Source organism: Scyliorhinus torazame, chromosome 19, assembly GCF_047496885.1.
Source record: "Scyliorhinus torazame isolate Kashiwa2021f chromosome 19, sScyTor2.1, whole genome shotgun sequence".
NCBI lineage: Eukaryota > Metazoa > Chordata > Chondrichthyes > Carcharhiniformes > Scyliorhinidae > Scyliorhinus > Scyliorhinus torazame.
In genome coordinates this window covers 61,914,317-61,938,195 of record NC_092725.1, presented here as the reverse complement: position 1 = coordinate 61,938,195, position 23,879 = coordinate 61,914,317, and the positions used below count along the sequence as shown (strand labels likewise).

Genomic DNA, 23,879 nt, shown 5'->3' with positions numbered 1-23,879 from the left:
GGGGGGCCTGGATTCGTAAGGGGTGGCATGGTGGCACAGTGGTTAGCACTGCTGCCTCACATCTCCAGGGTCCCAGGTTCAATTCCGGCCTCGGGTGACTGTGTGGAGTTTGCACTTTCCCCCCCCGTATCTGTGTGGGTTTCCTCCGCGTGCTCTGGTTTCCTCCCACTGTCCAAAGATGTGCAGGTTAGGTGGATTGGCTATGCTAAATTGTCCCTTAGTGTCCAAAAGACTAGGTGGTGTTTACTGGGTTACGGAGAGAGGGTGGATACATGGGCTTAATCAGTGTGCTCTTTCCAAGAGCCGGTGCAGACTCGATGGGCGAAATGGCCTCCTTCTGCAAAGGAAATTCTATGATCTATGATCCAAGGTTGGGGCTTTTACAGCATTGCTTGTGGGCTGAAATGTACACGAGTGTATATCAAGAATGTGCAACAAGCTAATCCTGCAAAATAGCCCCTTTTCAATCCATTCGGCCTATCCTCACAATCTCCCACGCGATCATCCCTGATCCCTGCAATTACCAACCCCCATCTTTCCCCGCCATGGTCTTACTCGGCTCCCCACGATCACTGACCCCTCTCACCGTACTCCACATCCCCCCCCCAGCAATCTCTACTGCACCCCTACCCCTGCCATTTAAACCGATCTATGAGCTGTAGCCTTATCCACTCGACAGGCAGCCAAAGATGTTAATCGAACTGGGTGTTGGACAGGGACTCTGAAAAAAACAAATTCAAGCCAGCCTTGGAGTTAAAAATCCCGGCATTGGGTGAAACCCATACTTGCATCCAAAACTCCTCCCGCTCTGAAACGTCACTGCAGTAACTATCAAGGCCATTGTTACCGTTGGAAGCATTTCTACAGTGAAAATGAGTCAAAGAGCTATCATAGACTCAGGCTTTCCCCGCTCCTTAGTCAGGAAAACTATTTTCCTCTGCAGTCCAATGAATGGTTTTCCCGCAGAAGTAATTAAGTCATTTTGCAAGTGCTTCTTTTTGTATCACGGGTGCTAAACAATTGGCTTTGGCACAAGGCTTGGAAAGAACAAATATGGACCAAGGCCCAAATCACAGACACCAGCTTCAATGCATTCGACCAAATCAAAAACTGAAATGTGATCTATTTGAGGTCACTGTGAACCACACTTTTGTAGATGTTTCTTTACGGAACCAACAGCTCAATTAAAAAAAAAAAAAAATAGTTTGTAAACTATTATGAAAAGTGTGTGCTCAGATTTCTATCTGGAGGAGTTTCGGATCCAGCTGCCGTCTGCTGGCAGATTTCTATCTGGAGGGGTTTCAGATCCAGCTGCCGCCTGCTAGCACATGCAGAGGTGCTGTGAGATACAGGATCCCTGCTTATTAAAATGGTGGGATTAATGGTGTCTACTGTAATTAAGTTGCTCCAGCCACACATCCCACATGTTAGTGATTTTGTTGTGGATTTTGATGGTGTTTGTGGCAATTAAAGTCACCTCCGGTGGGTGATATCATAAATTAAACTAACAATTAGGGTTTTTTTGAAGTGGTATTTTCAGAACCTGGCACTAAACACTGGTGATAGTGTTAATCCATTCTATTAGTGGTAGGTTATCATCAATAGTGTAATAAATTGAACTGAAGCCCCTTTCAGATTGATATAATAATCACTTATTGTCACAAGTAGGCTTCAATGAAGTTACTGTGAAAAGCCCCTAATCGCCACATTCCGGGGCCTGTTCGGGGAGGCCTGTACGGGAATTGAACTTGCGCTGCTGGCCTTGATCTGCATTACAAACCAGCTGTTTAGCCCACTGTGCTAAACCTTGGATAGTGCCCTGACACAAAGCTAAAGAAGGAATTATAGGGGAAGTGGCCAAGGGATTGAACAATGAGGTCAATTTAAGGAGCAACGTAAAGGAGATAGAGCAGAAAGAGGATTAAGGAGGGAATTTCTAAATTAGGGCTTGGTGTCAATGGGAACAATTCTAACTCTCAAAGAGGACTGGGTTTGAGTCAGGTCAGGATAAAGTTCAAATCCAATCCACCTTTAAACTCACCAACTTCCAGTTTTAATGGAGTGTGTCAATTTAGGGACAGGTGACCAATCAGCTCCAGGAGGTAGGTCTGCCATTGACATCTTTGAAGGAAGCTGTGTGCCTCTATTTTAACAACTTTCTGAATTTAACTGCTGTGCTCTGTGTTTCCTGGACATGTGGAAATACAGCAGGGGTTGGGGGGGTCTGGATTCGTAAGGGGTGGCATGGTGGCACAGTGGTTAGCACTGCTGCTTCACAACTCAAGCGTCCCAGGCTAACTGTGTTGAGTTTGCACTTTCTCCCGGTGTCTGCGTGGGTTTCCGTTGGGTGCTCCGGTTTCCTCCCACTGTCCAAAGATATGAGAGATGTTGTGGAATTATTCAGAAAGTGGGTGTTCTCCATGGATTTCTGGCTGTTATTTTCCCCCAAATAATATCATTATTGTTTGCTCATTTGTGGGATCTTGCTGATCCCATATATTTGTTGTTTTCCCCTACATTAGAACAGTAATTACATCTTAGGCATGCTTCATTGACTGTGAAGCACATTGTAATGCTGTCAGGTTCTTTAAGATGCTTAATAAGTATAAGGTCTTTGCTTATTTCGTCAGCTCCTGAAGATACTGGGCACGAAACTAACCATTTTGGGTGGTATTAGAGGAGTTGTTCTGGGCGTTTGTAACGCCGGGAACGTCCCCACGATCTAACGGCACTCGTTTTTTTCCAGCCAAGGCCTCACTCAGCCGCAGGAGGAGAAATACCGCCCTGATCTCTTGACCTCCCAACACAACCCCCAGACCCCCCAATGCCCCAACTCACCTATTGGGGAGTCCTTGAGCCCCCAACACCCCACTTCACATGGGCAGGTCACTCCAGGGCCCGATCCCTGGTGTGGGCAAAATGCCACTTGGGCATCTTGGCACTGTCAGCCTGGCATTGCCACATGGGCACACTGGTAGTGCCAGACTGGCACCTGGATGGCACTGTCAGGATGTCAGGGTGGCAGTGCAAAGGTGCACAGGTGGCATCAGCAGTGTCAGGGTACCACCGTGCCTAGATACCAGCCATCCAAGTGCTCAGACCATCTGGGAGGCCCCCCAAACATGCCATTCTGCCTGACCCCTGTTTCTGGGGGCCAGTGCTAAACAGCTGGGGTCTCCTCAATGGTTCCTGAGAGTCGGTTCAATCTGGCGTTGGCAGAGTTTTTTTTAAAACATTTTATTAAGGCATTTATGATTTTATAACAATAAATACAAATGTAAACGTAACTCAGTTATTAACACCCCCCAACCAACAACTATACACAGCCAACATGACTTATACCCACAAATCCCCAGTCCCTTCTCCTCCTCTTGCAGATCCTGCCTAAACTAAACTAAACTCTCCCCCTACCCCGCTCGCTATTGTACCTGCTTAATTTTCCCCGAAGAAGTCGATAAATGGCTGCCACCTCCGGATGAACCCTAACGTTGATCCTCTTAGAGGGCGAACTTGATTTTTTTCAAGCCTGAGAAACCCGGCCATGTCGTTAACCCATTTTGGGGGCTCTGAGTCCCTCCACGCCAATAAGATCCGCCTCCCGGCTAACAAGGAGGCAAAGGCCAAAACGTCAGCCTCTCTATCGCCCCCTAGACTCCCGGGTCTTCCAACACTCCAAAAATCAGCACCTCTGGACTCGGTGCCACCCTTGTCTTTAAAACCGTGGACATGACATCGGCAAATCACGGCCAGAATCCCCTAAGCTTCGGACATACCCAAGGCGTCGGCAGAGTGAAGTGAGCTTTTAAACTCACTTAACTCTTCAAGTCAGGGTCCTGCCCATTGTGACAATTTGCAACACCTCACGAGAGGATCTCACAAGGCGTGACGACCGACGGGGCCATTCCCGGGATCCACTGGCCATATCCTGTCCCAATTCCGGCACTCCACATGCATTATTGCCATACCCTGGCAGTTTGTTACTTGAACTAATTGCCCAAATTCTTGTTTTGAAATGGTTTTCCTCATGCTTTCAAAAGAAAAGCAGATGAAACCGGTGGAGCCAAATTAAAATTCAAGTACAGAATGTGAATCCTGGAAATCTGAAATAGACGCAGAAAATGCCGTTAATACTCCGCAGGTCAGGCAGCATCTGTGGAGGTGGAAGCCATTATAAAGTTTCAGACTGGCAACCTTTGATCTGAAAATTCAAAGTGCTGTAAATGTTTCATGCTGGGATGAAGTACAAGAGTGATATGAAACTTGTCTTGGGAGGTCTGATGACATTTTAAAAATGAGCATTAATTTTCTTGTCACCTGACCAGCTCCATATGTTGCAGCTAAGTATAACTTTGAAAAGAAAACATAGCTGAAAAGCCCTTAAACACCTGTTCTCTCCCATCCTTGCACCTGGTAACGAGAGTGCATTCATGTTTGTTTTTAATGAACTGAAAAATAAAGAAGGTGAGTTTGCACAATGTATCTTTGCGTTATAAAACAAAATGGAGAGTTACCACATGACAAATCAACTCATTCTTCACGCAGAAACAATGTAAACGCCTGTGGTGCACGAGTGTGGAAGGGGTACACAGGGGCTGCCGAACACAGCACATGCCGCTGGCTGACGGGACTGACTGTGGCCATGGAATGGTAAGCTGCAGAATTTGTCTGAAATGGCAGGATGTCTGCCCAGAGGATTTGAAGTGTTTTTATATCTGACACTTGGGTTCAAGAGAGACTGAAGTCTGTGAGCTGCTGATACACTGAGGCAGGACTTTACATCCCTGTTCATTTGGATAGGCCGCTGGTGCAAATTGGTGGAGGCGGGCTCATTTAGAGTCTAAGATGGAGCTGAGAGTGAGAGACTGGAGTCCCTCCATCAGCAGCACTGACAGTGTATCTAAGGGTTCACAGAATGGTTGAATGTATGTCTGTTATACATGATGAATATGATCATAGTGCACTATATTTATTAAAACAATGTGTTTTTAAAGTATGTCAATGCTTTTTGACTGGCCAAGTAAGGGGACAATTTGTGTTGACAAAATCTATTATTGTTGCAAAAATTAGTGGGTTGGATCCTCCGTTTGGGAGACTGTCTTCCCGCTGGGACTGAATAACGTGCGATTTGCATTTTCGTTGGGGGTGCTATTCGTTCCGCGATATACAAATGGACCAACACTCTGCCGGTGACAATTGGAAGCAAATCCCAGCCCAGTGGATGGTGTAACCACTGGGGCTGGAATTAGCGCTAAAGAGCCTGACAGCTGTAGCTGTTTTTAAGCGCTCCACTCACCACACACTCACTGCAGCCACGAAGATAGCTCAGAGAAAACCTGCACCCCCTGCCCCACCCCTCCACCCCCAATTTTGGGAGTCTGATGTGGGCGCACTGCTCGATGCCAGGGGAGAGGGGGAACACCCTCTTCCCCAGGGTGGGCCGCTGATTCAAGCCTAAACAGCGCCTGGGAAGTGGTGGCAGAGGCAGTCGGTGCTGCCAGCCTCACTAGAAGGAAACAGCTCGTGATCCTGTTTGACCATGTGAAGAACCCACCCTCCTTGGCCATCGTCCCGGGGTGGGGCTCAAGCCCAGAGCCTCTGGCTCAGAGGCAGGGATGCTATCACAAGACCTCCTGCAAAGATAGCTCTGAAGCTTGAAAATTTGTCGAGAACAGCGCATTATCACTTGGTGTTGTTCTTGTCTGCACCAATGACAGTGCTCTCTGCCTGTCCTTCAGGGCCTGTGCTATCTGTCTAACATAGCCGACAGTGACAGTGTTGCCATCTGTGGGACCTACACTCCCAATGCTGCTGCCTATCCTATAGACCCACAGACAGCTGTATATCTAGCTGTGATTGCAGAACTCTGAGGTACTTTGGGATCTGGGTGTGCTGGTACAAAAAATCAATATACAAGTGTGGCAAATGATAATGAAGGCAAATAGAACGTTGTTGTTTATTGCAAGGAGAATGGGATACAAAAGTAGGGCTGTTTCAACTAGGCAGGGCCTTGTGAGCCCACATCGGTATAGTTTTAGCTTTCTTGTTTGAAAGAAGGAGATAATGCATTAGAAGCAATTCAGAGTCGGTCCACCGATTCATTCCTGGGATGAGGGGTTTTTCTTATGAGGAAAGGATGAGCCAATACCCACTTGAGTTCAGAAGAATGAGAGGGATCTTATTGAAAAATGTAAGATCCCGAGGGGACTTGATAGTGTAGATACTGGGAGGCCGGTTCCACTTTTGGGAGAGACTAGTGTCGTGTTATGTACTCTGGGATAACACAGGCTGCAACTGGATGCAGCTTTAACCAAAAGATACTCCAGATCATGGAGTTAGTTCAATCTGATTTATTGAACCAGTAGCACAGTTAGCACAGTCCTCTATGAGTTCGACTCTCTGCTAACCTAAGTGTGGTTACTCTGTCTGACTGAACCAGACTAGCTCTTAGCCACGTGCTGGAGGTGTGATACTGTACATACACCCAGACTCACTCTGTAGATATTCATCAGTGGAAAGAGGCAGAGTGTGAGTGACTCGTGCCTTTTATAATGACATACCACCCCTGAGTGTCCTGCCTACTCATTGGTCATGCCCTGTTCTCTGTGTTCATTAGCTGCCTGTCTGTGCCTGTCTGTATATCATTATCTGCATATCTGCATATCATGACATCGCCCCTTTTTAAAAATGTTTTGTTGGCACATGGGAACATACTTACATGTGGTGGCATATATTAACATATTTACAAGCGACGGTATATGTGAATGTATTTACATGTGAAGACAGCTGTCTAATGTGAGAAAACAGAGCATTGCAAACAAAACAAATGTTCATAAGTCCAGCCTCTGGGACTTGCGTCTGATCCTTGTCGACCGCCGGAGAGGTGGTGGTTAGTTAAGTTGGAGTTGAAAATTCATCTTTACCTTGTAGACGCTGTTTGAATATGTAGCGCTCGAAGATTTCATTGGTGTCCACTTCACAGTGAATGTCAAACTTGTCCAGGAGGGTCTGAAACTTTGTCTTGTCCTGGCCTTCAGTGAAGTGAAAAGAGTTGAAGAGTTTGATGGCTTGATCACCCGCTGTTGAGAGGAGAAGCGCGATCTTCCTTGCATCAGACGCACCCACGAGATCTGAAGCTTCGATGTACAGCAGAAACTTTTGCTTGAATGTCCGCCAATTGGCACTGAGATTGCCAATGTCCTGAGCTGGTGAGGAGCCTGAATCTTCTCCATGGTGCCGGGATACATTCGCTGGTCATCACGGAACGGACTGAGGTAAACCACCTAGATTAAGCAGTCTTCTGGTAGCATGTCGTGTTATGTACTCTGGGATAACACAGGCTGCAACTGGATGCAGCTTTAACCAAAAGATACTACAGACCTTGAAGTTAGTTCAATCTGATTTATTGAACCAGTAGCACAGTTCTCTATGAGTTCCTCTCTCTGCTAACCTAAGTGTGGTTACTCTGTCTGACTGAACCAGACTAGCTCTTAGACACGTGCTGGAGGTGTGATACTGTACATACACCCTGACTCACTCTGTAGATGTTCATCAGTGGAAAGAGGCGGAGTGTGAGTGTCTCGTGCCTTTTATAGTGAGATACCACCCCTGAGTGTCCTGCCTGCTCATTGGTCATGTCCTGTTCTCTGTGTTCATTAGCTGCCTGTCTGTGCCTGTCTGTATATCATTATCTGCATGTCTGCATGTCATGACAACTAGAACCAGGGGACACAGTTTAACAAGAAAAAGGTCTCCTTTTTCAGATGAGGATTTTGTTCCCTGAGGGTTGTTAGCCTGTGGAATCCTCGTCCTCACGAAGCAATGGAGGCTGAGTCATTGAATATATGTTGAGCAGATTTTTCATAGACAAGGGAATTGAGGGTTATGGAGGACAGAGGGCAAAGTGGATTAGAGCCCACAACCAAATCAACCACTATCTTATTGAATTGTGGAGCAGGCTGGAAGGGCCCATACTCCTGCTCCCAAGTCTTGTCCCTATGTCCTATGTTCCTTTGTTCCCATGCCTGTTCGACAGTCACGGTGCTGCTGCGTATCTGACAGTAACAGTGCTGACTATTTATCATGCATGCTGACAGTGGCAGAAAAAGGTACTCTGGTGAGGAACTGCACAGTCTGGGCAACCGCCCAAACCATTAAAGGATATACAGCTGTTGCACTAAACTTCAAAACCCTGTTAGTTAATTGCAATCACCAAACAAAATAATTGATGCAACTGATGGGCCTGAGGAAAATATACAAACATTTTTAAAACCTAAAATTCAGCATCAAGTTCCAATAAGTGGATCTGTAAATGTCCATTGGAATTTCTGACAAAGTTCGGGTACAAAATAAATAAAATGCATACACAATTAAACGGAGCTTCTTTATCAAAGTTGTCACTAAATGTCAGCTAAAGGAACACTTTTTTTGGTAAGGGAAGCTTTAATATCTCTGCAAATGTTTGTTTCGAAGAAGCATGTCACCTGTGAATCTCTTCAGTCTCTCAAGACTGGCCATGTTTGGGCGAAAAGAATTGGAAAGAAGCCTTCTGCCAATGGTGGCCATATCAGTCCAGATCAGCAACATTGCTGATTTCCGATGCCAATTGGTGATATCAGCAGTTCAGTACTGAATACTCAAATCACATTTGTCTCTGAAGCATTGCGGAGATCGAACATAAACATCTATCATCTCGTTCCGTTTTTCACATGAACACAAATCACAGTAAATGATGGGATCCTTTCTGGACTGGTCATCTCTGATAAATCATTGACTTCAGGCACTGAATAGCTGAAATATTCTGACTGGGGCATCACCAGTTCACTGGGCTGGGCTGAGTTAGTTGATCTGACCTGCAACTGTGCTGGGGTGCTACAATTGGACAACCGATCTGTAGCTCGCAGTCTGGATTTGCAAGTGGTCTCCATTGGAAATGTTTTTGTGCGCCAGTTGAAAAGTTGGCTGCGATCTTCTTGTGGTGGAGTTACGTTTCAGCACTCACTGCTCTCATGCGAAGTTTGTCAATGTATCAGCAATCTCATGCCTTAGCCATTACATTGTTAAGCCAATTGCATTCTTAAAAATAGGTGACGATCATTGGCTCAGTCTCCAAAAGATTATAAATAGACACAGCGGGTAAGTTTGTGGGTTGGGGAACCATTCGACATTTACAACTCTACTGAGCTGCATGAAGAATAAACTTGCTAAGGGTAAAAGACAAGCTGCTGTATTATTCCTCCATCATTTCCTATTATTGATCTTAACAAAGTTGGCTGTGATGGCAGAGGACCTCCAATGGAACCATCTGTCACTTAAGATATGGCATGAAGGCAAAAGGTCAGAACATTAGATACAGCCATTAGTGCAATGTACTACAGCAGTTTGCGTTCATATGGTGCTTTTCGTGGACTGAAACATCCCAAGACACATCACAAACATTGTCAGACAGAATTTACTACCAAACCACATCAGATCGTATTGGTACTGGTGACCAAGAGTTTGGCTAAAGGACGAGAAAGAGGTAGGCCAGAATAAAGGATGGCATGGTAGCACAGTGGTCAGCACTGTTGCTTCACAGCGCCAGGCTCCCAAGTTCGATTCCTGGCTTGGTTCACTTTCTGTGCGGAGTCAGCACGTTGTCCCTGTGTCTGCGTGGGTTTCCTCCGGGTGCCCCGGTTTCCTCTCACAAGTCCCGAAAGACGTGTTGTTCGGTAATTTGGACATTCTGAATTATCCCTCTGTCTACCCGAACAGGGGCTTGTGGCGACGAGGGGCTTTTCACAGTAACTTCATTGCAGTTAATGTAAGCCTACTTGTGACAACAAAGATTATTGTTATTATTATTATTAATAAATTCTCTGGCCATTGGCATTTCCTGTTCCCACTGGCAGTGCACCCCCACGCGTGAGTTGTCTGACTTCAATGGGAAATCCCATTGACAAGCAACGGGATTCTCAGCGAGCGGCAAGTTGCTGAGAAACACGTGACTGAGGGACCGGGGAATTCAGCCTAGTATTTTATAGAGGGAATTGCAGAGTTTAGGGCCTGGACAGCTGAAACTAGTGAATTGTTGGGGTCAGGAAATCGGAGATGGAAGCAAGCAGAATTCTCAGAGGGTACAGTGCTGGAAGAGCTCACAGAGATCAATGTCCTAACAGGCAGTCAGTGCATTAGAGAGAAATGGCAAAAGTTGGTATTATACCGTCAATTCACTGTGAGACCGTGAGAACGAGTGAACATTAGGCTTTATTATCCATGAACTCGCCTGCCAGTGTCGGCTGTACAAATGAGGGCCACCCACAGGTGGCCGGCCTATATATTGCTCCGGTGAGGGCGGAGCCAGTCAGAGGGGGTTCCAGTACAGTACCTGGAAGTAGACCGTATCATCATTTCCAAGTCATAGGTCACAGCACTATACAGACAGTTCATACTTTGGTGAATGCATTCACCCCCTATTAAAAAATCCATCCAGCAGAGGTGACGTGGGGTCATTAAATATTCAGTCTGTCTGGAGGCCGGATCGTTCTTTTAGACCTCCTCAGCTCTGGCGATGCGGCGGGCACGGTTGTTGCAGGTGGTGACTCCGGGGGGCGTTGTGTCTGGAGCTTGAGCTTCAGTCCGGTGTGTCGGAGACAGTTGAGGGGTGTGGGTAGGCAGGGGGATGGTGGGTTGCGGCAGTGCCAGCGCGGGACAATATAGGAGACCAGGGGGGGCTAAGGCGCGCTGGAGGTGGCGGTAGGCAGCGGCTAGGGAGGCGCATTGGCAGGGGTACCAGCTGGCGCCAGGTCTTGTAGGGAGACCGTATCTTGCCGTCCATCCTGGTGCGCGATGTAGGCATACTGGGGGTTGGCGTGCAGCGGCTGGACCCTCTCGACCAGGGGGTCATTCTTGTGGCTCTTCGTATACCTCCAGAGAAGGACAGGTCCCGGAGTTGTCAGTCAGGATGGAAGCGAGACTCCAGAGATGGACTTCCTGGGGAAGACAAACAAACGGTCGTGAGGGGTTTCGTTCGTGGCTGTGCAGAGGAGTGATCTAATGAAGTGGAGGGCGTCGGGGAGGACCTCCTGCCAGCGGGGGGGTCGGGAGACTTCTCCACCGGAGGGCCAGAAGGACGGCCTTCCATACCGTCGCGTTCTCCCTCTCCACCTGCCCGTTTCCCTGCGGGTTATAACTCGTAGTCCTACTCGAGGCGATGGCTTAACTGAGCAGGGACTGACGCAGCTCATCGCTCATGAACAATGTGCCCGGTCGCTGTGGACGTACGCAGGGAAACCGAACAGTGTGAAGATGCTGTGCAGTGCCTTTATCACAGTGGCCGAGGTCATGTCGGGGCACGGGACAGCGAAGGGGAAGCGGGAGTACTCATCGACGACGGTTAGAAAGTATATATTACGGTTGGTGGAGGGGCGGGGCCCTTTGAAGTCAATACTTAGGCGCTCTAAGGGCCGGGGGGCCTTTACCAGGTGGGCCTTGTCTGGCCGGTAGAAATGCGGTTTGCACTCCGCGCAGACCTGGCAGTCCCTTGTCATGGCCTTGACTTCATCGGTGGAGAAGGGCAGATTGCGGGCCTTAATAAAGTGGGTACGCCGGGTGACCCCGGGTGACAGAGGTCATCGTGGACAGCCCAAAGTCGGTCATCTTGCGCGCTGGCGCATGTGCCACGAGACAGGGCATCTGGGGGCTCATTGAGCTTTCCAGGACGAAACTTGATATTGTAATTGTAGGTGGAGAGTTCGATCCCCCAACTCTAAATTTTGTCAGTTTTAATTTTGCCCCGTTGTGCGTTGTCAAACATGAAGGTGACTGACCGCTGGTCGGTGGCGACGGTTAACCTCCTACCGGCTAGGTAGTGCCACCAGTGCCGCACAGCTTCCACTATGGCTTGTGCTTCCTTCTCGACCGAGGAGTGTCGGATTTCGAAAGCGTGGAGGGTTCTAGAGAAGAATGCTACTGGCTTGCTGCTGGTTGACTGTGGCGGCCCGTGTGACGTCTGACGCATCGCTCTCTACCTGAAAGGGGACGGACTCGTCCACCGCGTTCATTGCGGCCTTGGTGATGTCGGCCTTGATGCGGCTGAAGGCCAAGTGGGCCTCAGCCATCAGGGGAAATGTGGTGGTTTGAATCAGTGGGCGGGCTTTGTCCGCATAGTTAGGGACCCACTGGGCATAGTAGGAGAATAGCCCAGGCATCGTTTGAGGGCATTGCGGCTGTGGGGAGGGGGAAGTTCCGTGAGGGGACACATACGGTCGGGGTCGGGCCCTAGGACTCCGTTCTCCACAACGTAGCCGAGGATGGCCAGTCGGGTAGTGCGGAAAACGCACTTCTCTTTGTTTTATCTGAGGTTGAGGGACTGGGCGGCCTGGAGGAACCTCTGAAGGTTGGCGTCATGGTCCTGCTGATCATGGCCGCAGATGGTAACATTGTCCAAGTACGGGTATGTAGCCCGCAAACCGTACTGGTCCACCATTCGGTCCGTCATTCTTTGGAAAACCGAGACCCCGTTAGTGACGCCGAAGGGGACCCTGAGGAAGTGGAAGAGTCGGCCGGCTGCTTCAAAGTCAGTGTAGTGGCGAACTTCCGGGCGGATCGGGAGCTGGTGGTAGGCCGACTTCAGATCTACCGTGGAGAACACCCGGTACTGTGCGATCTGGTTGACCATCTCCGCTATGGGGGGAGGGGGTACGCATCCAGTTGCGTGAACCGGTTAATGGTCTGGCTGTAGTCCACAAGCATCCGATTCTTTTCCCTGGTCCGGCCGACCACCACTTGCTCTCCAGAGTCTGTTGCTGGCCTCGATGTTCCCTTCCCTCAACAGTTGCTGGACCTCCGACTTGATAAAAGTCATGTCTTGGGAACTGTACCGCCTGCTCCTGGTGGCGATGGGCTTCCAGTCGGGAGCGAGGTTCGCAAAGAGCGAAGGGGGGGAGACCTTGAGGGTCGCGAGGCTGCATACCGTGAGGGGAGCAAGGGTCCGCCGAACTGAAGGGTCAGGCTTCGGTGACTGCATTGGAAGTCTAATCCGAGCAGTAGGGGGGCGCAGAGGTGAGGGAGGACGTACAGCTTAAAACGAGCGTATTCGGCGCCCTGCATCACGTGATTTGCGATACAGTACCCCCGGATCTGAACCAAATGGGATCTGGAGGCAAGGGAGATTGTTTGGGATGCGGGGTAGATTTGAAGGGGGCAGCGCCTTACCGTGTCAGGGTGAACAAAGCTCTCCATGCTCCTGGAGTCGATAAGACAGGGGATCTCCTGCCCGTTGACCCGGACGACCATCATTGAATTTTTCAAGTGCTTTGGCTGCGACTGGTCGAGGGTGACTGCGCCATCGGCGGTATCGGGGTCACAAAATGGCGGCCCCCATGAGTCGCACGTGTCGGGCTGGATCGAAGATGGCGACCAAGATAGCCGCCCCCATCGGTCGCACGTGTCAGTCGGTGCCGGAGCCAACGGCCAAGATGGCAGCTCCCACGAGTCGCACGTGTCGGCTGTGTTGGAGCTGGCAGCCCCCACGAGTCGCACAAGGCTGATGACGCGTCTGAAGGGAGCTTTCCGGGCAGGCACGTAGCCACATTGCGGGGTCTACGGGCCTGCGAGTCCATGGGTCGGGCCTGGTGAGTTTTCGATTTCTGGGCTTTAGGTCGGCCCAGACAGACTCTGGCGAAGTATCCCTTTTTGCCACAGTCGCTGCACGTCCCTGTGCGGGCTGGGCAACGCTGCCGGGGGTGTTGACCCTGACCGCAGAAGTAGCACTGCGGTTCCCCGGTCTGGACTGGCAGCCGCGCGGCACAGGCCTGTGATGTAGTCGGGTCCGATGGGGGCCGCGACGATGGTGTCCACGAGGGGTTCGCCGGGCCCGCGAGGAACGCACTGAGGCTCAGGTAGGCCACCTCTGACGAGGTGGCTAGTTTTACTGTGTCCCGCAGGTCAGAGGTCCCGTTTTCCCGCAGGTGCTGCCTGATGTACTTCGATCGGACCCCAGCCACGTAGGTGTCCCGGATCTGTAGGTTCATGTGTTCCTCCGCCGTCACAACCCAATAGCTGCAGTTCCTTGCGAGCAGAGTCAGGTTTTCCAGGTACTCGTTCAGCGATTCCCTGGCGCGTTGACGACGAGTAGTGAGAAGGTGTCGGGCGAACACCTAGTTTACGGGCTTCACGAAATGCGTCTTGAGGGTTGCGATCGCCGCCTCGTACGTGGCAGCTTTCCCTATCATCATGGAGATTCGATGGCTCACCCGAGCGTGGAGGAGTCGCAGCTTGAGGTTTTCCGTGGGAGGCGTTGTGGAGGGCTCGAGGTAGGCCTCGAAAGAGCGAAGCCAATGTTCGAAGATCTCCTTGGCCTCTGTCGCTCGCGCGTCGAGTTTGAGCTTATCTGGCTTTAGAGCAGCTTCCATGGTGCTGTCGATGGATAATAAATTGTTATACCATCAATTCACTGTGAGAACGAGTGAACATTAGGCTTTATTATCCATGAACTCGCCTGCCAGTGTCAGCTGTACAAATGAGTGCCACCCACAGGTGGACGGTCTATATATTGCCCCGGTGAGGGCGGAGCCAGAGGCGGGCCCACCGGGTTCCAGTACAGTACCTGGGAGTAGGCCGTATCATCATTTCCAGGTCATAGGTCACAGCACTATTCTGACAGTTCATACTTAGGTGAATGCATTCACCACATTTGGTGGAAAGTAAAAGTAAAGCATCATTGTCTAGCAAGCAACACTGCAGGTTTTTTTTACGTTTCTAACCCCGTGGAGAGAATTAAAATAAAACCTGCACTGCTGTCTTATTGCCTGGACACGAGGGGGGGATTGTTCAAAATGTTCTGAAACAACAGCTCCTGATAACCTGCGAAGTCCAAATGCTACTGAAGCCAATGAAATGGGACAGATTTGCTGGAACTCTCAAAGCTCAGATGGGTTGCAACAGCCTCAGTTGTAACAGCAAGAAAAAGTGGCGGCAGGCTTTCTTCTGCTGCAGGTCTGTGACCACCAGGAAAGCATGTCAGCAAGCATGGTGATGTCTGGAAAATAAACATAAACCACTAAGCAAAACATTGCTGTGGAGTGGCCTTCAAAAGGATAGAGACGCAAACAGCTCTCCTCATAGACTAAAATTATGTTAACTTTTCAAACTGTTGATGGGTTGATGTTTCTCTTATCTTTTCCCCTTTGAGATATGATACGCAGAATGAATAGTGTGTTTGTTGCTGGCTCATCTCAGTGCAGTGTAGTTCGGTTCAGTTAACACTGCTTTATTTACCTATAATTTATTGTTTGTCAAGGTGTACATCTTTGATATACATTGTTCCTTAGTTTGCAGATAATACCTGGCTACTTTATTCTTTTTAGACGGTTGCTAATCTTCGGATAATTCAATCAGTAATAAGTTCCAGATTCTCATTGGGCGGGTCACTGGCCTTTTACAAAAAGCTTTTTTGTTTAAAATGGAGGTAAAGTATTTTTACACGGACAAGAAGAAAGACAATTATCCACCTAACCCTTCATCCCTGGTTTAATGTCCAACACTTTGAGGGCAACCAATTGAAATAAGCATTGGCACAGAGCTCGACGATCACTAAAGGCTGGTAAACAGGTACAGCAAGTAACTAGGAAAGCTAATCGAATGTTATTGTTTATTGTGAGGGGAATTGAATATAAAAGTAGGAATACTTATACGGGGCCTTGGTACATCTGGTACAGTACTGGTCTCCTTATGTAAGGAAAGATGGAAATGCATTGGAAGCAGTTCAGAGAAGGGTTACTGGATTAATGTCAGGGATTGGCGGGTTGTCTTATCAGGAAAGGTTGGACAGGCTGGGCTGGAGTTTAGAAAAGTAAGAGGGTGACTTGGTTGAAACATATGAAATCCTGAGGGGGCTTGACAGGGTAGATGTGGAAAGAGAAAATGCTGGAAAATCTCAGCAGGTCTGGCAGCATCTGTAGGGAGAGAAAAGAGCTAACGTTTCGAGGATCATGAGCCTAGGAGCTCTCTTCCTCAAAAGGCAGTGGAAGCAGAGTCTTTGAATATTTGTAAGGCAGATCTAGGTAGATTCTTGATTAACAAGAGGGTGAAAGGATATCGGGGGGAGGCAGGAATGTGGGGTTGAAGTTGCAATCAGATCAGCCATGATTTGATTGAATGGTGGAGCAGGTTCGATGGGGCAAGTGACCTACTCCTGTTCCTAATTCATATGTTCAAAACCTTGGCCAATCTGAAGCAGCGATATAAATTTCACATTGTTGAGTGTGGTTGAGGTTGATCTAATGTATTATAAATAATTCTACTAATCATAATCAGCTAACACTGTTTGCAGATTTTGGTGATGCATGTGCAAGGACTTGGATTTTATTGTTGTCATTTATATGAATGGAATGCATAGATTTCTTCAATTTACATACCTAAGAGGCACCATAATGACATGTCCATTTATCCCACTTAGGTGGATATCTTAAGTATTCAGTTTTTATCTTAAGATACAAGAAGGCTGGCCTATTAATCTGTATTAGGGGAGGTTTTGTCGAGTGTGCAATAATAAGTAATCATGGTATTATTTTGCAATGCATACCTATGTTCCAAAAACTGCACATGTTAATATACGCAACTAACTGCTCGAAATGAGTTTAACTGGTCCAAATGAATGTCTGAATGTTCAAATCACTAAGCACTTGAAGCTTCCCCAGATAATGTGCTTCAGTTCTAAATATAACGGGCGCGATTGAACGGGACAAGTTCAAAGTGCCATAGCGAGTTAGGTTTCCCGCGAACTCCTCGACGGACGCGTTGGCGAGCTCCTGGCTGCTTTCGAATGGCATTTAGTCATTTATTTTGGCCCCTGGTGAGTTCCTCGCTGGGCAAGGCCACACTTGGAAATATTTTCAGCACTGAGGAGTTGAGCACGCTGGCCAGACCGGCTTCTCGGAGATTGGGCCGCCATTTTGGAAGGGTGTCCCAATCTCAGAGTGAGTTTCAGGGTCCTTCACACACACAGGCAGTGGCACCCCTGCACAGATGGGCATTACCCCCCCTGCACCCAAATCACCCCCACCCCCCAAGTGAGGCCACCCCACCGTGAGGTCGCTGAGCGCCCTACTTTTCAGGCCATCCCACATCGCCTTTAGCCTCCCCCTTTCCGGCACCCCACCTTGCACCCCTCCAACATTCTGGATGCGATGCATGCCTGCCCTTCAACCCCCACCCTTCATCCCCCCCACTCCAGCCCTTCTTTCATGGACATCACCCCCCTTGGGCCCCGAACCCTGCCAGTGCTCCTTCCAGCCTGGCAGTGCCACCCTGGCACCTTGGCAGTGCCAGGGTGCCAACTGGGCAGTGCAAGTGCCCGGGTGCCCGGGTATCACCCTTCTATGTCCCAAGGGCCTCCAATGGCCTGGGAACCCCCCCCCCGCCCCCCAGGCGCCTGTTGTTCATTTGTGTGGACCAGTACTAATCGTCACGCACAGGTCTCTGACTGATGAGCCCGTTTGATTCTTATAGAGGCCGTTAGATTGGGTGGCCATCTTGTTAATGAGATGGAGATTGATTTTAATATTGATTATTGTTTTCTCGCTGCCCCCTGGGTGAGTTCTGGAATCTGCCGTTGGGAACACCGCTTGGTAAGGTTCCTGATTTAAGCTGCTGCCGCGATCTAACCGACTCACATGGATTTTCACATCAAGGCAGCTAAATCGTGCCCAACATAGCACTTTTCCAAGTGGAGGCTCTGAATTGCAGCATACATAATGAGGCCTTTCATTAAGAAGTTATCTCAGAGAATTCCAATTTCTCTCCAAACAATGTCTAAGGATAAAATGTACAAAATTGTGCTCCTGCCAGGGACCTCTGCCCATTGGAAGTCACTATCAGGAATTCAGGAGTGTAGGTCAGTAGGTCAGCTGGCCTCCATATCGACATTCCCAATATTACGACAGGCCTTCAGCACTTTACCACCATGTAAATTTAACAAAACAAAAAGCATGCTATGCTTTTAAATAGTGCGACAATCAATTGAGTTAGGCTCTCTAGATAACGGTTCACTATTGCTCCCTGAAATAGTTTAAGCATATGTGAAGCATAAATGTACGCATGTCAAATATGAGCTGACTTTTCTAAGGATTTCCATGTTTTGATGCTGCGGTCCCAACTTGTGGAATGTTGAAGATGAACCACTACCAATAGCGATAAAATGATGTGAGGAATTTTATTTTACCCAGAGGGTTTTTGGAGTCCAGAGCAAACTTCCTGAGAGGGTTGTGGAGGCTGGTTCAATCAAGTTTTTCAAAAGGGGATTGGATTGTTAACTTAAAAAAACTAATGTGAAAAGTTAGGGGGATAAAGCAGGGAAGTGGGATGCGGCAGCATGCTCTTCAAGAGAAGTACTACAGACTTGATGGAGTGAAGAGATTCTGTGATCATTTGTAGCTGTCTTTTAGTTCAAAAGACAATGAAGCATAAAAGCTATTAGTTCAAAATAATAATCTGACCCTTTTATTTTTGTCATTAATGTTAAGAACAGTTTATGATAACAAGATGTCCTTTTTAAAATCCAATAAGAAATTCAGGAACAGTCTTTTTACTCATGGAGTAATGAGGATGTGAAGCTCGCTGCCACAAGGAATGGCTGAGGCCAATGGCATTGATGCATTTAAGGCAAAGCTAGTTCATGTAATATTAAGTAGAATATACAGCACAAAAACAGCCATAAAGTCCAGCTACTATGTGCTGGTATTCATATTCCGCACAAGTCTCCTACCATTCCATCAGTTTTATCTCAGTCTTTCAATGTATCTTGCTAAATGCCGAGTATTCGTTATTTGAATTCGCCAGGGCCAATCGTATTTTAAATTTCAGGCCATTTTGATTTTCGGATACTGCCTTTAAGATTACAATAGCCTACTTGAATTACAATAGGCTAAGCTGAGGCTAGCTATAGTCTTAAGTAAATAAAATGGTAAAAACGTAAGATGTGCCACTGAATAATAAATACAGTGTACCTGGTTTGTGTCAAGTGCGGGCAAACAACTAGGCTTCCTAAGCTAAACGTCTGGTATGGTCAGCAAGATTTGTGTTGGCTTGGGTCACACATGGGCCCTGGGGTTCCTATGCTAAAGGTCTATAAGGTTCAAAAAAAGTGGATGTGTTCAGTTTTCCTATTCATGGATAAAGGATCCTCAACCTGTATTCGCTTTTTCTCATGTATTCATCCAATGGATGAAGGAGAAAGGTTGGGGTTAGATGGAGTAGAGAGGGAGGACCTTTGAGTGGTGCATTATCACCAGGATAGAATTGTTCGATCAAATGGCCTGTTTGTGTGCTGTAGGATTGATGCACGATCAATTGCAAAAAGACTAAATTTGGGTACAACTGTGGCTTTATTACAGTCAGATGCGTGGCCTCCTGCTGCAGCTGGCAAAATGGCAGGGCACTGGAGGTCATGCATACTTATACAGTTCTCTGTGGGCGGAGCCAGCCGGTAGGAGCTACCGGCGAACCTGTAGTGCAGGTCCTACCTTACATCTCCTATTACAGTGGTTCACCACAAGGATTATATGCAATTCTACGTAAAAGCTATGTTTGAAACTGCACTGACTGTACAAACTGTTTTGTTTGTTACTGCTTCCTGAACATTTCAGTGACCTGCAGCTTTGGATGTTACAAACACTTTTTATTTAAAGTACCCAATTTTTTTTTCCTCCCAATTAAGGGGGGATTTAGCATGGCCAATCCTCCTAGCCTGCAGATCTTTTTGGGTTGTGGGGGTGAGACCCATGCAGACACGATGAGAATGTGCAAACTCCACATGGACAGTGGCCCGGGGCTGGGATCGAACCCGGGTCCACGGCGCCATGAGACAGCAGTGCCACCCCTGGATATTGATATTTCGGCACATGCTGCAACATTTCCAGCGATGTCAAATATTCTTGATTTTATTATAGTTGGGACGATCTTTCATCGAATAGAATTCCTAATAGAATAGATGGAAGTTATTTGTCCCGTTGAGTTTGCACCAACCCACTGAGAGAGCACCCCACCTAGGTCCATTCCTTCGCCCTATCCCCGTAACCCTCATAATCTTTGTACCCTAAGGGGCAATTTAGCATGGCCAATCCCCCTAACTTACACGTCTTTGGGCTGTGGGAGGAAACCCACACAGACACGGGGAGAACGTACAAACTCCACACAGACAGTCACCCAAGGCCGGAAATGAACCTGGGTCCTTGGCGCTATGAGGCAGCAGTGCTAACCACTGTGCCTCTTGAATGACTAAAACTGTAGTTGTCTCTTCAGATTCAATAACAGTTTCAGTTACAACTTCTTTTTATAAATTTAGAGTACCCAATTCATTTTTCCAATTAAGGGGCAATTTAGTGTGGCCAATCCATCTAGCTTGCGCATTTTTGGGTTGTGGGGGCGAAACACATGCAAACTCCACACGGACAGATAATGTGCAAACTCCACATGGACAGTGACCCAGAGCCGGGATCGAACCTGGGACCTTGGCGCCATGAGGCCGCAGTGCTAACCCACTGCACCACCGTGCTGCCTTTCAGTTACAACTTCTGGAGCTCACTAATGCTTTTCTCCTGTTAACTCTGGTCAATAAGAGATTGGAAAACACTTCACTAACTACTTCTGTTTTATGGATTAGTCCACGTTGATGTCTCCTGGCTCAGTGTCTCACGATGACTTGATCAAAATTTAGAACATTTTCCACTTGCCAATTGCCATGGTGTCAGTTTGATTCTGGCTTTAGTGAACTGGAATCCATGAGGCAACCCTAACTCTGCAGCTGGCTAAGAGTATCAGTGCCCATTGAACTTATTTCACATTGGGCCATATATTAGTTGAATTATTGTACAGCTCACTTCAGCGCTGGTCCTTGGGCTGCACTTGAAAACATTCAGTCTGTGCAGTTAAACCAAACATGATTGCGTGTTTGACGAAGCAGTAATCCCAGGGGAATTTGTGGCTTGGAAGGTGTACCGGCTGCTCCTCTTATCTTGTTGCAGGTGTGGTTAAGGTGGCTCCTTGTTCTTTCTGCTTTCCCCCGTAAAGGTGTTCAATACTGACAATAACTTGGCAGATGCTTCCTAACGCAAATATGATCACTAGGTTTTTGTAAATAGCAATTTTCTCTTCAATCACTTGTTGAAAGCATTTTGTGCCTTTAAATGCAAGAGCCCAAATTTTCAAGTCACCCAAATCACCAGCCTGAGCTGATGTCTGTGAGGAGTTGGATGATCCCTTTGCTCTCACTTTGCTGACTTTTAAGAAACAAAATATAAAATTCACTACTTCAGACCAAGGTAGAATGCATAGGTAGGGCCCTGGATTTAAAGTAATCTATGGAATGATTAGAGGATGGCAGAGGTTTGGAATTCCCTGCCAGGGAGGATCGCAGAGAGGCATGGCATTCCAAAGAATTACTTGGTTATGCGTTTTGCGGTGCCGTAACCTTACAGGGCTACGGACTAAGCTGGTTAGCTCTTTTTCAGGCATCATATATATATACACACACACACACACACACACACACATATAATATGATGGGTCAAATGACTTCTTTCTGTGCCGTGAGGTTTTTTTGTGTGTCTATAACATATAAGATTTTCTGTCACATTTGTAACTGCGCTCAGTTTTAACCACAAGGAGGATTATTGGGATGAAAGTAAAGCCTTGTTCAAGCAAGAACAAAGAACAATACAACACAGGAACAGGCCCTTCGGCCCTCCAACCCTGTACTGGTCATGATACCACCCTTGGCCAAAGCCCTCAGCACTTCTTCGTGCCGTATCCCTCTATGCCCGTCTCATCCATGTATTTGTCGAGATGCCTTTTGAATGCCGTTAATGTATGTGCTTCCGCAACCTCTCCTGGCAACGTGTTCCAGGCACTCACCACCCTTTGTGTAAAAAATCCAGCCTCGCACATCTTCTCTAATCATTGCCCCACAGACCTTAAACCTATGCCCCCTAGTGACAGATCCCTCCACCCTGGAAGAGAGTGCCTGCCCATCCACTCTATCCATGCTTCACATAATCTTGTCGACCTCTATCAGGTCACGCCTCAACCTCCATTGTTCTAATGAAAACAGTCAAAGTCTATTCAGCCTTTCCGCATAGCTAAGACCCTTCAGACCAGGCAACATCCTGGTAAACCTCCTCTGCACCCTTTCCAAAGCGTCCACATCTTTCTGGGAGTGTGACAACCAGAAATGTGCGCAATATTCCAAATGCAGCCTTACAAAGGTTCTATACAACTGTAGCATGACTTGCCAGTTTTTATACTCGATGCCCCGTCCAATGAAGGCAAGCATTCCGTATGCTTTTTTGACTACCTTGTCCACTTGTGTCGCCACTTTCAACGATCTGTGGACCTGCACACCCAGATCCCTCTGACTTTCATATTCCTAAGAGTTTTGCCATTTACTGTATTTTTCTCCTCTATGTTAGACCTACCAAAATGCGTTACCTCACATTTGTCTGGACGAAACTCCATTTGCCGGTTCTCTGCCCAAGTCTCCAACCTATCTATGTCCTGCTGTATCCTCTGACAATCTTCAGCACTATTTGCCACTCCACCAACCTTGGTGTCATCCGCAAACTTACTAATCAGACCAGCTACATTCTCCTCCAAATCGTTTATGTATATGACAAACAACAGAGGCCCAAGCCAAATCCCTGTGGAACACCACTAGTCACAACCTTCCATTCAGAAAACACCCTTCTACTGCTACCCTTTGCCTTCTGTGACCGAGCCAGTCCTGTATCTATCTTGCCACCTCACCTCTGATCCCGTGTGACTTCACCTTTTGTACCACTCTGCCATGAGGCACCTTGTCAAAGGCTTTACTGAAGTCCATGTAAACAACATCCACCACCCTCCCCTCATCAACCAGCTTTGTCACCTCCTCAAAAAACTCGATCAAGTTAATGAGGCATGACCTCCACTTCACAAAACCATGCTGTCTATCACTGATGAGTCCAGTTCTTTCCAAATGGGTCTAAATCCTGTCTCTGAGAAGTCTCTCCAATAATTTACCTACTACTGACGTGAGGCTCACCGGCCTATAGTTTCCTGGATGATCCCTACTACCTTTCTTAAACAAAGCAGTGTAATGGCATTTCTTGGTATGAAAACCCGGGGTGGATGATCCAGAGTGAATTTATAATGGAACCCTACTAGTTGCTTTATAACAGGACTCGTAGCTTTGCGTGGAGGAAGTGAAATAAATATGCGCACAATAGCTGTGATAGTGGCAAAGGGATATGATAGGTGTTGGGTACTGTGACTGCTTGTAATCAGAATTTAATCAGGTCAGTTTTGTTTGATGGGTACCTGAAATTGTTGAAATAACCTATGCAGCCTGAAACTCGGGAAGTAAGCATAACTAATTGTTTGTGATTGCTGCAGTCCGTAAGAACTTGTCATGAAAATTTCAATGGGCTTTGTGCCAGGATTGACTGCTGGTCTGGTCTTTGATTGAGAGACCTTTGATTGAGAGATATATTTTGACTGTCTGCCTGTTGAGAAATGATGGGTGGAATTCTCCCATGGCCTCAGTGGCGGGCAGGTGGGGGTGGTGGTGGTGATGGGGGGGGAGGGGGGCAGTGGTGGTGGGAGAGAATTTAGCAGTTGTTCATAAATCGGTTTTACACCAGCATGAATTTCCATGGTATCTTCTACTGGTTCCCGCCATGGTAGATCAGAAAACACACTAGAGGCCTGCGTAAAACTGATTTGCATCCCACTAATGTGATGCGGATAAAGGCCTGCCCAGAATCTTCCACCCACTCTTGTTTCTCCACGAGGCCAGTGGGAAAACTCGCTGGTCCAGAGTATGTCTGGAACAACATGGCGTGCAGATGTCAGGATTCACTTAAACAATG

General features: G+C 47.7%; 1 protein-coding gene across 3 annotated transcripts in view; it reads left to right on the top strand.

The window, feature by feature from the left end:
* Positions 1–23,879, top strand: part of LOC140396161 (A disintegrin and metalloproteinase with thrombospondin motifs 20) — a 529,969-nt gene that overhangs the window by 225,496 nt on the left and 280,594 nt on the right. For all 3 annotated transcript variants that reach the window (XM_072484409.1, XM_072484408.1, XM_072484410.1), the window contains one exon: positions 4,543–4,647. In XM_072484409.1, coding sequence (XP_072340510.1) covers positions 4,543–4,647 — 105 coding nt within the window. The remainder of the gene's footprint in view (positions 1–4,542; positions 4,648–23,879) is intronic.